The sequence below is a fragment of the Patella vulgata genome, chromosome 1 (genome assembly GCF_932274485.2).
Source record: "Patella vulgata chromosome 1, xgPatVulg1.2, whole genome shotgun sequence".
Lineage (NCBI taxonomy): Eukaryota > Metazoa > Mollusca > Gastropoda > Patellidae > Patella > Patella vulgata.
This window is the reverse complement of record NC_065879.2, coordinates 89792184-89806063: the sequence shown is the minus strand read 5'-3', so window position 1 is coordinate 89806063 and position 13880 is coordinate 89792184. Positions and strand designations below refer to the sequence as shown.

Genomic DNA, 13880 nt, shown 5'->3' with positions numbered 1-13880 from the left:
TACGCCATACAGTGTACTATGAGAGAAATCTTGCGTGGATTTTTGCGCTTTTCTACTCTTATCATTTCATTTATGTACTGTTTAATGGTCGAGAGCGAGACATTAAGTAATATATTGTAACAACAAGAGGACCGTGAGGCCCGAGTGTTTTTACAATATATAACCAATGTCTTAAGCTCGAGACCATTAAACGACTTAAAATACAGACACTCCGCATGTGCTTTTACAGTGCAATACGTCACGCGACTCCAATATTTCACTAGTATAAATATTGTACGATTGGCAAGTTGCCTGTACGATTATTTAAAATAATGGTGACGTCACATCTGTATTTTATCAAGGGATAATGGATAACATGAAGACCGTGATATGATTTATATTTTATTTGTAACAACTAATTATAGATGGTGATTATATTAATAGTAAGTACAGCTTGTTGTTATAGTGACTGGTGATATATATATATATATATAGATATATACATACAAATAATAATATGGACTGAAATCTCTACCATAAATCCTTCTCTAGGTGACAATACTATAATAATATGGACAGAAAGCCCCTCTCTATATTACAAAATTATAATAATATGGATTGAAATCTCAGCCATAAATCATTCTCTATAATATTACTATAGTGAAATGGACAGAAATTCCTGTCATAAGTCCCTCTCTATATTACAAGATTATAATAATATGGATTGAAATCTCGGCCATAAATCATTCTCTATAACATCACTATAGTAACATGGACAGAAATCTCGGCCATAAATCCCTCTCTATATTACAAGATTATAATAATATGGACAACAACCTTGGTCAATATAACATCATAATAATATGGACAAAGGTATCTGCCAAACATCCAGATAATTATAGCATCATTACCTTTGCCAATATTTGACTACATGTTGGATGTATTGTAATGGGGGAGATCTTTATAATATCAAAGATTTAACCAACTGTAACTAATCACTGAGTTTAAATTTCATCCTTCAGTGATATAGGCAGAGGTTGTCTTCCATACAGTAACTAAGTGGTGATATTAACTTTCAGTGATATTGGCAGAGGTTGTCTTCCATACAAGTCTAGTATATTATTAAACTAGTTCTGTCATGATTGGTGGACTCCTAGACATGAATAAAGACAAAGTAAAATGAGACAACATTGCAAAGTTTCTATCTTAACTGTTTTACCAAGAGCAAAATAAACCCCTAAAATCTATTGAACCGACAATATCAGATGCCTTCATAATTTTTGTTAATAATGCAAGTAATTATGTCAACATATCCTTTCCATAAGTATAACACAAACCCGAATGTCAATATTACCTGCTACAGGTAAATTTCAACGTTAGTATTTAGTCGTAACTTTCCGTCAATAAACAATCCGTGACGTAATTTCAAACCTTCTGATCATAGAAATATAGACTAGAATATGAGCAGAAAGACTAAAATGACGGAAAGTTACGATTACTCATGGAGAACGGCGGAAATTACTAACGTTGAAATTTACCTGTTGCAGGTAATATTGACATTCGTTCAAATAATTACTTGCATTATTTAAAAACATTTGAAGCTTTTCCGGCTACGTTTAAGCTTATTGATAGCGAACATAATTTGACATTTATCTACCTCCCATATTTTTGTGCATTTGCAGCCATTGCAAATGCGTATTGTTGTATTTTGGCACTATAAAGCGTTACACTGCATTCACTGTAATCTGAGTATCATATTATCTTGTGTATCTAGCATTAATTTCTTTAACATTCGTTTAATATCAAATCTTTGTTTAAAATTTTTTAAAAATCATTTAAAATCACCAAAAATCATCTAATTTCTTCTTGTGTCCAGTTTAAAGCTGACCATTCAGTTTTGATAATGAGTGTCCAATTTACAAGCGTTTAATTTCTTGATCACTGTTAAAAAATAAACAACCGATGATTAATAATGATTAATTTTTGAACTATGGTCACGAAATTAAATACTTGTAAACTGAACACTTATTAATCAGTCACTTTTAAACTGGACACAAGTACAAATTAGACATTTATCTACCTCCCATATTTTTGTGCATTTGCAGCCATTGCAAATGCGTATTGTTGTATTTTGGCACTATAAAGCGTTACACTGCATTCACTGTAATCTGAGTATCATATTATCTTGTGTATCTAGCATTAATTTCTTTAACATTCGTTTAATATCAAATCTTTGTTTAAAATTTTTTAAAAATCATTTAAAATCACCAAAAATCATCTAATTTCTTCTTGTGTCCAGTTTAAAGCTGACCATTCAGTTTTGATAATGAGTGTCCAATTTACAAGCGTTTAATTTCTTGATCACTGTTAAAAAATAAACAACCGATGATTAATAATGATTAATTTTTTAACTATTGTCACGAAATTAAATACTTGTAAACTGAACACTTATTAATCAGTCACTTTTAAACTGGACACAAGTACAAATTAGAAGATTTTTGGTGATTTTAAATAATTTTTACACAAAGATTTGCTATTAAACGAATGTGAAAGAAATAAGGGCTAGATACACAAGATTAAATGATACCTGGGTTACAGTGATTTCTTCATACTAATATACATAATAATTCTTGATAATATATATATAAATTTATATATTTCATACATTAAAGGGAAACAGTCTATAATTGCATCATAGTATCATATGGTTAATGGAATCAGACATTAAGTTCATCATTGTATTATTTCATAAACAGACATGAAAGGAAAAGGTGCAGAATTATATTAGAGCAATGTTATGAGAAACAGTCTATAAACAGGGTATTATTGTTATTGAAAACGGTCTATAATTATATCAGGGCATCCTAATGTAAACAGTTAATAATTACATCACAGCATACTGGAAACAGGGAGAAAGAGAAATGGGGTTTAACGTCCACTCGACACAAATAAGGTCATTTTGGGACTAACATATGGTTCAATTTTATTTTAAAAAATTTGCTTGCGCGTAGGGGCCTTTAGCAGCGGGAGGAAACCGGAAGACCCGGAGAAAACCCACAAGGTTGGACTGGCGCCCCTAGTTATTGGAAACAGTCTGTAATTAAATATCATTGTTATTGAAAACAGTCTGTAATTACTTCCGAGCATTGTTATTGGAAACAGGGCATTATTACTGGAAACAAACTATAATTACTTCCGAGCATTGTTATTGGAAACAGGGCATTATTACTGGAAACAAACTATAATTACTTCCGAGCATTGTTATTGGAAACAGGGCATTATTACTGGAAACAAACTATAATTACTTCCGAGCATTGTTATTGGAAACAGAGCATTGTTAATGGAAACAGTCTATAATTACATCATAGCATTTTTACTGGAAACAGTCTATAATTACATCATAGCATTTTTACTGGAAACAGTCTATAATTACATCATACCATTTTTACTGGAAACAGTCTATAATTGGATGCAGTCTATATTGGAAAGGGAGCATTGTAATAGGAAACAGTGTATAATTACATCAGAGCATTGTAATTGGAAACAGTCTATAATTACATCAGAGCATTGTAATTGGAAGCAGTTTATAATTACATCATTATATAGTTTTATCTAGATTATATATTATATACACATATAAACAATATACAGTCTACCGTATATCATTTCATACACATATAAACAATATACAGTCTACAGTATATCATATCATACACATATAAACAATATACAGTCTACAGTATGTCATTTCACACACATTATTAAATGATCTAAACCAAATTAATATAGATCCAAATAAAATGTTGACCACAGTTGTTGATATGTTTTGTTAATTGGAGTATCAGTAACAATTGGAGTACCAGTAACAATTGGGGTATACTGGAGTACCAGTAACTGTTGGAGTACAATAACAATTGGAATACCAGTAACAATTGGAGTATACTGGAGTACCCTAACAATTGGAGTACCAGTAACAATTGGACAAAATGTAATCTGTTTAAATTCTAAGTGGGTATGATTACTCATTTTGGTTTAGTTTCAACCCTTGGAGAGGGAGAGTGAGAGAGAGATCCACTTGACACAAACTAGGTAATTTCTGGACTAACATTTCAATAATTCGCTTGTGCATAAGGGTCTTTAGCAGTGGGAGGAAACGGGGGGGGGGGGGGAAACTCACGACGTTGGACAGACGACCCTATCCCTTGTCACGTTCAAGCGGGGAATCGGAACTACACCACTTGACTCAAGGACAGACCGTGGAAGAGAAACTAAGATATATAAATAAACTTTGGTTTTAAACAAAGGCATCTACTCCACAAAACAAATCAACACATCAAACTCTGATCAAAATTTTTATTTTTTTACCCCAGAAACCAGGCTTCAAGTTCACAAAGCATTCTCAGACTTAAGTTAAGAATTTACTCAACTTTGAATCACTGTTTATGAGAAATATCGTTGATCCAGAAACACAAAACTTTGCACATAGTTTCTTATTGATGTATTTGATACATTAAAACAACAATAGTTTTATAAAGGGTTATATTTTAGTTAAAATAAGGCGAACAATTTTGAGTAAATTCTTAACTTAAGTCTGAGAATGCTTTGTGAACTCGGGGCTAGGCGATAGCATTCCATACAATGAAATCCTTAATAAACTATTGGTGTTTCATGAAAATGCTTAACAATGAAATAAATTCATGAGTACCCTATAACCACTTATTGCTCTGTAAATTTTAAAATACTGTCTATTACGCATTCTGCTCTAAATACGATTCTTCACCTCAATACCTTAGAGACCTTCTCAACACCAATAAACCTTGCAGAACCCCTCGATCACAATCAAACAACCTCTTAATTAATCCTTTTTCAAAAACCAACTCCGGCGATAGATCATAGATCTTCGCAGTCTGTGCTCCGAAGTTTTGGAATTCAATATCAAACGAAACCAAAAGCGCAAATTCTATTAAAGGTTTCAAAAAGTATCTCAAAACTGAACTTTTTAATCAAATATACAACTGATAGAATATGGTTCTAGCTGTGTTTGTGTCAGACTTTTACCATGTGTACTAAATAATGTTCTCCGGTTTTTTGTTGATGTCTTTTTTTATGGATTAATGTGTTGTGATTGTTGTAATTTTATATTAGTTGTACTTATGTAAAGCGCCCGAGAGCAGCTCGCTGAGTTGAATTGTTGGCACTATATAAATCAATTATTATTATTATTTAACGTCCACTCAACACAAACTAGATCATTTCGGGACTAACACATGGTTAAATTTTATTTCAACAACTCACTTGAGTGTAGGGGTCTTTAGCAGTGGAAGGAAACCCAAGGAAAACCTACGAGGTTGGACAGGCGACCTTACTTCTTGCCACGTACACCCAGGGAATCGAAACCCTGCCAGTTGACTCAAGGACAGACCTTATGATGCAAAGCGCACACGCTAACCATTCGGCCATCCACCCCCAAATTAGTATAATATACTTGTCTCATAAACTGACTTCCTTCGAGATTTTCCAATGTGGTTTCCCCTTGTCAGTAGTGCACGACGGATGGCCTGACAAGACAGCTGTCTAGTCGTTCGGATGGGACAAAAAACTGAGGTCCCGTGTACATATCGGCATGCACGTAAAAGATCCCTTGGCAGTTGGAATTCAATATAAGAAGCTGCGGTAGTGCCGCTGTCTGGGCAAAATTTCTCTCACATTAGGACGTTAAAGTTGCAATTTCATATTTTTAAGTTACATTTTTACAATTTATTAAAATAAAGCCTTAAAATAGATGGTATCTATAAACAGTCCTACCTTTTTAAAGAATAATCCTATTAATCCTATAATTCACTATTGCCAGTTGAGAAATTGGCAAAAATATCATTTTCATCTTCAAATTCCAACGTTTGAAGATAACTACTCCAGGGTGGAGAATAGAAAACAAGGGAGGTAGTTGGGAGGTAATTGTGTTATTATTTCCGGTGTAAATGAGTTTAAAGTGTGAGAATGACACCTATGATCGGATAATAGTGAGTTGACAACCTATTGAGCAAAAGACATAGAAATAATTATGTTTTGACTTTCTTAGAAAATATGAAATTGTAACTTTAAACCCCATTTTATTTCATTTTCATGTAATATTGAGTAGACTTTATAGTAATTAATCATTTAGTAACCAAAACTATTTATTAGCCTTAAAGTGGAATTCTGTAAGATTTAGATAAAGAGCTAACGGTTCTTGCCATAATAGTTCCAAAATAGATAATGTAAAATACCTGGTAATATATTGTAAAACTAATTCAAATTACTTTATTTAGAGCGATGCTATCACTGTTTGAAGTTTTGACTTAGATTGTTTATTATCGCAGCCATGTGCTTGTTAATAGCGACACAGCCTCGCCTCTTCATTTTAAGAATTCAATCATTAAATGACTTTCATATTTTAATCTGTTTACATCTCTGCCATCTGATGATCTAGAGAGTTGATTATAGGTTTGTCATGTGAATAAATAATATAATATATAACATTTGATGCCAAAACAGTTTATACATAGAAATATATTATACACCAGTAGATATAGATGTATTACAGCACAGTAGATATACAAGTATATGTATTATACCACAGTAGATATAGATGTATTACAGTACAGTAGATATACTAGTATATGTATTATACCACAGTAGATATAGCAGTGTACATATTATACCACAGTATATGTATTACAGCACAGTAGATATACTAGTATACGTATTATACCACAGTAGATATAGCAGTATATACCACAGTAAATATACACTAGTATGTATCATAACATAGTAGATATACTGGTATACCACAGTATACTGGTTTGTATTATAGCATGATAGATATACTAGTATATGTATTATACCACAGTTGATAAATATATATGTATAATAGATATAAAACACCAATAATTTATATCACAAAAAAGCATGGAATATGTTTTACATTACAATTATCCTTTAGGTCATACACCTATTACAATATGTGCTTCTTTTTTCTTTCTTTAAGAAGAAAATAATACAAGTAGAGAAAGTAGTTAGTTGACTGTAGGAATATGTAAACAAGAGTAAAACATTTGACAGTGGATTATATCTAAGATGGATAGGCAACGTCCCACATGGTCTTTAGAATTTTGTGCCGCCGCAAAAGAAGTCCCGAGAATCATGACCATAAAAATATGCCAGGAATTAAGATATTTTCCAAACTGGTTAATCTGTGGCCATTACAAATGCATAAAATCCCAAACTAGTAGAAAATAATATCTTAGTTTAGTGCAGCCTACACAAAATATTATGTTGACAACATGTATTAATATAGTGTATAACTATAGCAACTAGAAACATGGTTGATGTTCACACATGTGTAACTATAGCAACTAGAAATATGGTGGATGTTTCCACTTGTGTAACTATAGCAACTAGAAACTGGTGTATGTTTACACATGGGTAACTATAGAAACTGGAAAAACAGTGGATGTTTACACATGTGTAGCTATAGCAACTAGAAATAAGGTGGATGTTTACACACATGTGTAGCTATAGTAACTAGTATATATAAAGGTGAAATATAGTGTAAACTGTATAATGATAAGTACTGTAGGTAGTCGAGGTCATCAAGTATTATTTCGATAAACTAACAAAGAGCAAGCCCAACTGTCAGAGAATAAAGGTCAACATTTTTTCCCCCAACATCCAGCACTTCAGTTTGTGTAAGCACTGTCAAATTTAACAAAGTAATAACAATTTTCTCATTTCATATTTCCATTCCTGCAACCATTTAAGTCTTGGACACATTCCATTCCAAACATTCCATAGTGTCTCTGATTGCACATATACATCATAGTCTATTAGATATATCGCTTATTGCAACTCCAAACATACAATAACATCATTAACATATTTACACAAACACACTCCCCCTAACAAAAAGGGGAGATAACACACTCCCCTAGCAACAAGGGAAGATAACTCTCAAGTCATGTATGAAAGTTGTAAAATCTGGCTCGTTTTCTTCTATTTATATGATATGGTTAATCTCTGAAATAAAACAAAAAATATTTTGGTATTTTAAGAAAGAGAGATTATTGCATACTAAACTTAGGCTGCCTGTCTACAGTTAGCTCTGCTTAAGAACAGACACTAAGCTAATTGACCGACATTTTAAGCCCTCAATCGGCGATTTTAGTCGAAAACACTAAGTAAAGTTCGAGAATTTTAAGAAGTATTTATTCTGCTTCCATTTAGTGGAATTGAATAGGTTTATTTAGTCTTTGGGGGGGGGGGGGTGTGGATGGCTGAATGGTTAGCGTGCGCGCGCTGTATCATAAAGTCTGTCATTGAGTCGACTGGCGTGGTTTCAAATCCCCGGTTGTACGTGACAAGGAGTAGGGTCGCCTGTCCAACCTCGTGGGTTTTCTCCGGGTCCTCCCGTTTCCTCCCACTGCTAAAGACCCTTATGCGCAAGCAAATTATTGAAATAAAATTAAACCATATGTTAGTCCCGAAATGACCTAGTTTGTGTCGAGTGGACGTTAAACCCCATTTCTCTCCGGAGGACCCGGAGAAAACTCATGAGGTTGGACAGGCGACCTACTCCTTGACACCTACAACCGTGGGATTCGAAACCACGCCAGTCGACTCAATGACAGATTTTATGATACAGCGCACACACGCTAACCATTCAGCCATCCAACCCGCCCCCCCCCCCCCCTCTGTGTGCAGAATGAGGTTATGGTATTGTAGACATATTTTAACATCCACTTGACACAAACTAGGTCATTACAAAACTAACATATGGTTCAATTTTATTTCAATAATTTGCTTGCGCGTAGGGGTCTTAAGTAGTGGGAAGAAACCGGAGGACTCGGATAAAACAAACGAGGTTGGACAGGCGACCCTACTCCTTTGTAACATACAAAGGGTTATTGAAGATGGGCATACGCCATGCATTTCGTAGGAGGGAAATTTTGCCTTCCACCTAGTTTTAGTTCAATATTCTAATGGCCAAGGATTGTTTTACCTGCAAGTCAACGTGTTCATGGACCCTCGTTTTTTTCGTCTCACTAGACATAGACGAGGGGAACCACACTGGAAATTCCAGTGGAAATGAAATGTAATGGGGATTAACATCCTACTGTTCTGGTCCTAACCTGGGCTAATGAAGACGGGCATACGCCATACAGTGTGCTATGAGGGAAATTTTGCCCGGGCAGCGGCACTATCGCCTACTCTTATATCGAATTTCAACTGCCAGGGGATCTTTTACGTGCATTTCAATATATACACGGGACCTCGGTTTTTCGTTTCATCCCCATTGACCAGGGGGAACCACACTGGCAATTCCAGAGGAAGTTTCTCGGCCAATACAGGTCGAGTGAACCCGAGGCCTCCTGGTTGGTGAACCAGTATCTTATTCACGGAGTCATCTCTGCTCAAACCTTCACTATCTTTAGTGGTCTCATTCCGTTCTACTCCACTAAACTCTGGGTTAATCTATGGGGGGAGGGGGGTACGTATTCAAGTTATCTTCCCTTGATGATTGTATCTTATTCACCGAGTCATCACTGCTCTAATCCTCACTATCTTTAGTGGTCTCATTCCATTCTACTCCACTAAACTCTGGGTTAATCTATGGGGGCATGTATTCAAGTTATCTGCCCTTGATGATTGTATCTTATTCACTGAGTCACCACTGCTCCAATCCTCGCTATCTCCAGTGGTCCCATTCCGCTCTACTCCATTAACCTCTGGGTTAATCTATGGGGGCATGTATTCAAGTTATCTGCCCTTAATGACTGTATTTTATTCACTGAGTCACCACTGCTCCAATCCTCGCTATCTCCAGTGGTCTCATTCCGTTCTACTCCACTAACCTCTGGGTTAATCTAGGGGGGGGGGGGGGGACATGTATTCAAGTTATCTGCCCTTGATGATTGTATCTTATTCACTGATTCACCACTGCTCCAATCCTCACTATCTCCTGTGGTCTCATTTCGTTTTACTCCACTAACCTCTGGGTTAATCTATGGGGGGAGGAACACGTATTCAAGTTATCTGCCCTTGATGATTGTGCTATTTTTATCGACCAATCCCATAAATCGTTAATTGCAAAGGAAGTTGGTGAAGGGAAGTAACACTCATCGTGTTGGAACAAGCCGCCATATTGTTGTGAACGTAAACAAAAAGGCTAAAAGAGTTTTAGTAAGATTAATTTCTAGACTAAAACTACGATCAATGTCAGAGCAGATAATTTGAAATCGTGGTTACCCTATGGATTAACCCAGGGTATAGTGGAGTAGAGCGGAACGAGACCACTGTGGAAACTGAGGAAGCACTGCTCCCAAGTATGTGAACTACTTACCTTTATTGGGAGCCATGGTGGCTAAGTGGGTAAGACGCTGGCTCGCTAGCCTGGAGGTTGCGTGTTCCAAGAAAGTTCATCAAGATTTTCTGGCGGGGTTTTCCCTTGTCAGTGGTGCAGGACAGAGGCTCTGACAAAGACAGCTGTCTAGTCGTTCGGATGGGACGAAAAACCAAAGTCCCATGTATACATTAGCGTGCATGTTAAAGATTCCTTGGCAGTTGGAATTTGATATATGTGTAGGCCATAGTGTCGCTGCCCAGGCAAAATTTCCCTCATAGCACACTGTCTGGCGAATGCCCGTCTACATTAGCCCAGTATAGGAGCAGAACAGTAGGACGTTAAACCCCATTTCATTTCATGTCTTACCTTTATTTTTCACAGCTTAAATAAATGCCCAGGCCTCGAAACCTTTAACACAGAAATCTTCGGCCTCTGTAAGTATGTCATTATCGAATGTATCACACTTATGTGATCTACCATGGTATAAATCACCATCAAACCATAAACCAAATAATCCCCTGTAACAATATAACACATTAATTAATACAAATAAACACATTATTTCATACAAATTTCGAAGAGAAATGGTGTTTAACGTACACTCGACACAAACTAGGTCATTTTGGGACTAACACATGGTTCAATTTTATTTCAATAATTCGCTTGCGCGTAGGGTCTTTAGCAGTGGGAGGAAACCAGAGGACCCTAAGAAAACCCTCGAGGTTGGATAGGCGACCCCTATTTCATACAAACAAGAGAAAGAGAGAAATGGAGTTTAACATCCACTCGACACATACTAGGTAATTTCGGGACTAATATATCTGTTACATAACTGGAGATTATGTAGAAAAATGTCAATTAACACATGAAAATGATTAAAACATTCTTAATCAGATTATGACCCACAGATGGTTGACATTGACACTGGTCTGACACGGCCAATGACCACGTGGAAGTTAATAGCTACTACCCCTGGCCTGAGTTATAATGCAATATAGCCAGCTGCATAATCTATTCGGTCATCCTTTGTCTAGAAGTGTGCTTATAAGCAGGAATCAAAAGGAGATTATGGAGAGAAGGCCAGAGCGTCTGAGTTAAGACCGGGCAGCGGCCATGTAAGTTAGTTGAGAGTTGGCACCCACGGGTGTCAAGCCAAGCTAGGACCATGGCTCCCTCAACACAAGCTAATTACAGAGTCCTAAGTTTTGTACATGATATGTTTAAAGCAGAATAAAAGTATTATTATGTGAAGTTTAAACCAGTGTTGTCATCAACAACCTGACATAATAACCAAAAGTGTTATTTTAATTCCACTACAAATGTTTGTTGGTTTAAAATTCTATTTCCACTACAAATATTTGTTATTTTATAATTCTAATTTCACTACAAATGTTTGTTATTTCACAATTCTAATTCCACTACAAATGTTTGTTGTTTTAAAATTCTAATTCCACTACAAATGTTTGTTATTTCATAATTCTAATTTCACTACAAATGTTTGTTATTTCATAATTCTAATTCCACTACAAATGTTTGTTGTTTTAAAATTCTAATTCCACTACAAATGTTTGTTATTTTACAGTTAATCAATAGAACTTACTGTCCAGCACCAATAGCTAAACTCTCCTGATTTCCTTTAATAAAAAAATTATTCTCTCCTGACCAATGGAACACCTGGTAAAAAAAAACAAACAATATCAAAGTATTATTAAAATTAAAATCTCAACAAAATAGTCAGTTTAACATGATCCACTACAGGTCATTTAGGGAATAATACATGATAACTCTTTATTTCAATCAATTGTTTGTGCAAAGGGGTCTTCAGAAAAAGGCCCCCTCCCCCTCATCCTCCCTGTGCAAAAAAACAAACGGTTAACCAGGCTATCCTACTTCTTGTCACATACAAATTGGGGATATGAAAAAAGGTACAAGAAAAAGTAATCTGACATTGGAGAAGATGAGGGATTTGATAAATAAGAATGATTCCTTTCAGTCATAAGGCAGAATACTTTAATTAAATTACTTTTTAAGTACAAGATTTATATAGTCTACATGTCATTTGTAATTCTAACTTACCGTATATTCTGGGTAATTATAACCTACCTTATATTCTGGGTAAATATAACCTACCTTATATTGTGAGTAATTATAACTGACCTTATATTCTGGGTAATTATAACTTATCTTATATTCTGGGTTATCATAACTTACCTTATATTCTGGGTAATTATAACTTACCTTATATTCTGGGTAATTATAACTTACCTTATATTCTGGGTAAAATGTATAAAGAAAAGATTCTCCAGTACCATAAAAATGATCGCTGATTTTAAGAGGACAATTTACAACAGCACCAAATATCTACAATCATGGAATATAACATATATATTAAAGGCGCAACATATAATCTGTATAAATATAAAGAATGTGGGGACCCTCCAGAGAGAGAGAGAGAGAGAGAGAGAGAGAGAGAGAGAGAGAAATGGGGTTTAACGTCCACTCGACACAAACTAGGTCATTTCAGGAATAACATATGGTTTAATTTTATTTCAATAATTCGCTTGTGCGTTGGGGTCTTTAGCAGTGGGAGGAAACCGGAGGACCTGGAGAAAACCCACTAGGTTGGATAGGCGACCCTACTCCTTGTCACATACAACCGGGAATTCGAAACCACGCCAACTGACTCAATGACAGGCCGTATGATACAGCGCGCACCTGCTAACCATTCGGCCATCCAACCCCCCTAGGACCTTCAGGAGCAGTAGCTCCAGTCCCTGATGACTATATAAGCGAACATTCGCACAACTTCATTTAAGCTTGATAAGTTCAAAATGAACAAAACTAGTCGCTTCATGAGAGAAATCCATGACGGCTACTCGCCACTCATAAATTTCTAATTTTATATAATTTGTATGTTTAAAAAAATATATAATTTGTATACTTAGAGGCACAATAAATAATTTGTATTTTTAAAGGCACAACATAAATATCTAAAGGCTCAAGATATAATTAAATTAAATGTTGTGCCTTTAAATTTTATGTTCTGCCGAAATTACCTTCTTTTGTGTTGAGTGGACGTTAAAGAGAGAGAGAAATGGGGTTTAACATCCACTCGTTACAAACTAGGTAGTTTCGGGACTAATATATGGTTCAATTTCATTTCAATAATTCGCTTAAACATAGGGGCCTTTATTAGTGGGAGGACCCAGAGAAAACCCACTAGGTTCGACTCCTTGTCATGTACAAGCAGGGAATCGAAACCATACCACCGTTCGCCCCCCACCCCCCAATATAATATATAATAAGACAAATGCCCAAAAAAACAGGTAATCTAATTGATTTTAAAACTTACGTGTCCAGTAGTGTCTTCGACAACCAGTAAGACCGGACTATCCAGTCCCTGCATGTTTCTGTATAGTGTTTTTAAACTGAAGCCATGAACCTCAGAACTGTAAACCAGCGTCCAGGGATAACCAATAGTTCTCGGTGGTAAAGCATTGGATAACTGAAAGAAATAATA

At 35.5% G+C, this 13880-nt stretch overlaps 1 protein-coding gene across 3 annotated transcripts in view; it reads right to left on the bottom strand.

Annotated features, from left to right (window-relative positions):
- Positions 1 to 368: 368 nt before the first annotated feature.
- Positions 369 to 13880, bottom strand: part of LOC126810615 (nuclear receptor coactivator 7) — an 83464-nt gene continuing 69952 nt past the window's right edge. For all 3 annotated transcript variants that reach the window (XM_050535808.1, XM_056098543.1, XM_050535790.2), the window contains 6 exons: positions 13713 to 13865; positions 12626 to 12721; positions 11961 to 12034; positions 10727 to 10878; positions 5271 to 8034; positions 369 to 4827 (listed from right to left, as the gene is read on the bottom strand). In XM_050535808.1, coding sequence (XP_050391765.1) covers positions 10743 to 10878; positions 11961 to 12034; positions 12626 to 12721; positions 13713 to 13865 — 459 coding nt within the window. In that variant the 3' untranslated portion in view covers positions 369 to 4827; positions 5271 to 8034; positions 10727 to 10742. The remainder of the gene's footprint in view (positions 4828 to 5270; positions 8035 to 10726; positions 10879 to 11960; positions 12035 to 12625; positions 12722 to 13712; positions 13866 to 13880) is intronic.